The sequence below is a fragment of the Gossypium hirsutum genome, chromosome D05, assembly GCF_007990345.1.
Source record: "Gossypium hirsutum isolate 1008001.06 chromosome D05, Gossypium_hirsutum_v2.1, whole genome shotgun sequence".
Lineage (NCBI taxonomy): Eukaryota > Viridiplantae > Streptophyta > Magnoliopsida > Malvales > Malvaceae > Gossypium > Gossypium hirsutum.
The window spans coordinates 58,759,590-58,761,461 of record NC_053441.1 but is presented as its reverse complement, the minus strand read 5'-3'; the positions used below and the strand labels follow the sequence as shown (position 1 = coordinate 58,761,461).

The window sequence follows — 1,872 nt, the reverse complement described above, 5'->3', positions numbered from 1 at the left end:
AAAGCAATGGCCATGATATTTTAAAGAAGTTGGAAGATTATTGCTTGTTGGAAAATGTCTCGAGTAAAAACGTGAAGATGATTGATACAGTGAGAGACATGGCATTGTCGATCACAAGAATGAATCCTCGATATATGATACAAGCAAGTTTGCAATTAGAAGAGTTACCAGAAAAGGAGCAATGGAGTCTGGATATTGAGAAAGTGTCACCTATGTATAACTTCATATCAGAAATTTCCATAGATGTGCTGCCTACAAAATGCCAACTGCTCACAACCTTGTTATTGTAGAACAACCCTATAAAGAAGACCTCAATTTCTTTCTTCACAAACATGCCTCGTATTTGTGTCCTCAATTTTTCCTATATGAAGATCGTGAGTTTACCAAATTTCATCTCTAAACTAAAAAACCTCACAACATTGTTGCTTTCTGGCTACTCTAAATTAAGAGATCTGCCATGTCTTTTGATTCTTCAAGAATCGAAGAAGTTGGATCTTTCTGGGACTAAAATTAAGGAAGTACCTGAAGGCATGGATATGCTGATAAAGCTAAGATATCTTGATATTCAAGTGTTTACTCTGATAGAGATACCCGCTGGACTTTTACCAAAACTCGTTCACCTTCAGCACTTGAGTGTTTCTGGGAATAATGAAAAAACAAGTCTAAAAGCAGAGGAGATGGAACCATTGAAGAAGTTGGAGTGCTTAACCGGACATTTCAAAGACATCAATGAATTCAATAAGTTCATCTCCTCAATGCAAAAAAGTAAGAAAAATCTCATCAAGTACTCTTTACAGGTGGGCTTAGCTATTTTCCCTCATAGAAGAGATAAAAGAGTAACAATTGGAGGAGTACAGAATTGGGAAGGTGAGTTAATTATGCACCCAATTGAAATTCAAGAGTTGAATATTGTAAAGTGCGACTATTTGACAAACTTAGTCGATGATAATTCTTCCTTCAAAAATGCGACTAACTTGAGGATTTATGATTGTAAAGGGATAGAGTGTGTTGTTTCCTTGTCCTCTTTTGCCTCTTCTTCCGCTCATCCATTTCAGAGACTCGAGATGTTGGATCTTCTACATCTGCCAAAGTTGAGTGCCCTTATTATGAATGATGCAGGAATTAGTTTAGCAATAACATCAACATTGGCTCTGTTGACCACCTTTTCGCATCTTATGAAAATTTTTGCACGGAGATGCTCAAGTATGAAGACGTTGCTTCCACATTGGTTGCTTCCAAACCTCCAAAACCTGGATGAAATATCAGTGGATCATTGTGATGAGTTAGTAGAAATATTGGGAGCAGAAACATCAGAAGTTGAAGAAAAAGGGAGTGATGCATTAATCAAATTCTATATTCCCAAATTGAGAGAGTTGTCATTCTGGGAATTACCAAATTTGAAGAGCATATGCAGCAAAAGCAGAGTGATGGTTTGTGATTCTCTTGAGTTTATCGATGTTTATAAGTGTGATAAAATGAAGAGAATTCCTCCATTTGTTCCCCTTGTTGGCAATGGGCAGCCATTTGCTTATGCTCCACCTTCTCTTACCATCTTCTCATGCACAGAATGGTGGGAATCGTTGGAGTGGGATGACCATCCAAACTTTAAAAATGTTCTTCGCTTCAACCCCCTTGGAGTATAAGAGGTATGAACCATTTGTGGTTTTGTTTATTGTTTTATTTTGATAAATCTAATTTCTCCATATTAATAAAATTGGAAGTATATTTGTAGAGATGTTGAAGAGAAAGATAAAAGGGTTGGTGGGAGAGAAGTAGGGGGGAGGATAGTGAAAAAGAAAGGAGAAAAGGAATGATGGAAGGAAGAGGTTAGGAGCGTAAATAAAAAATCAAACTGCCTCCTCTTTTTAAACA

At 36.9% G+C, this 1,872-nt stretch overlaps 1 protein-coding gene across 1 annotated transcript; it reads left to right on the top strand.

The window, feature by feature from the left end:
* Nucleotides 1-365: 365 nt before the first annotated feature.
* On the top strand, nucleotides 366-1,643 carry LOC107902272 (disease resistance protein At4g27190-like). The gene has a single exon (XM_016828487.2). It carries the CDS (start codon nucleotides 366-368, stop codon nucleotides 1,641-1,643), a length of 1,278 nt encoding a protein of 425 aa, XP_016683976.2.
* The last annotated feature ends 229 nt before the right edge of the window (nucleotides 1,644-1,872 follow it).

Excerpts from the sequence above, each read along its gene's own strand:
- LOC107902272 (XM_016828487.2), top strand. The coding sequence starts at position 366 with ATGAAGATCGTGAGTTTACCAAATTTCATCTCTAAACTAAAAAACCTC.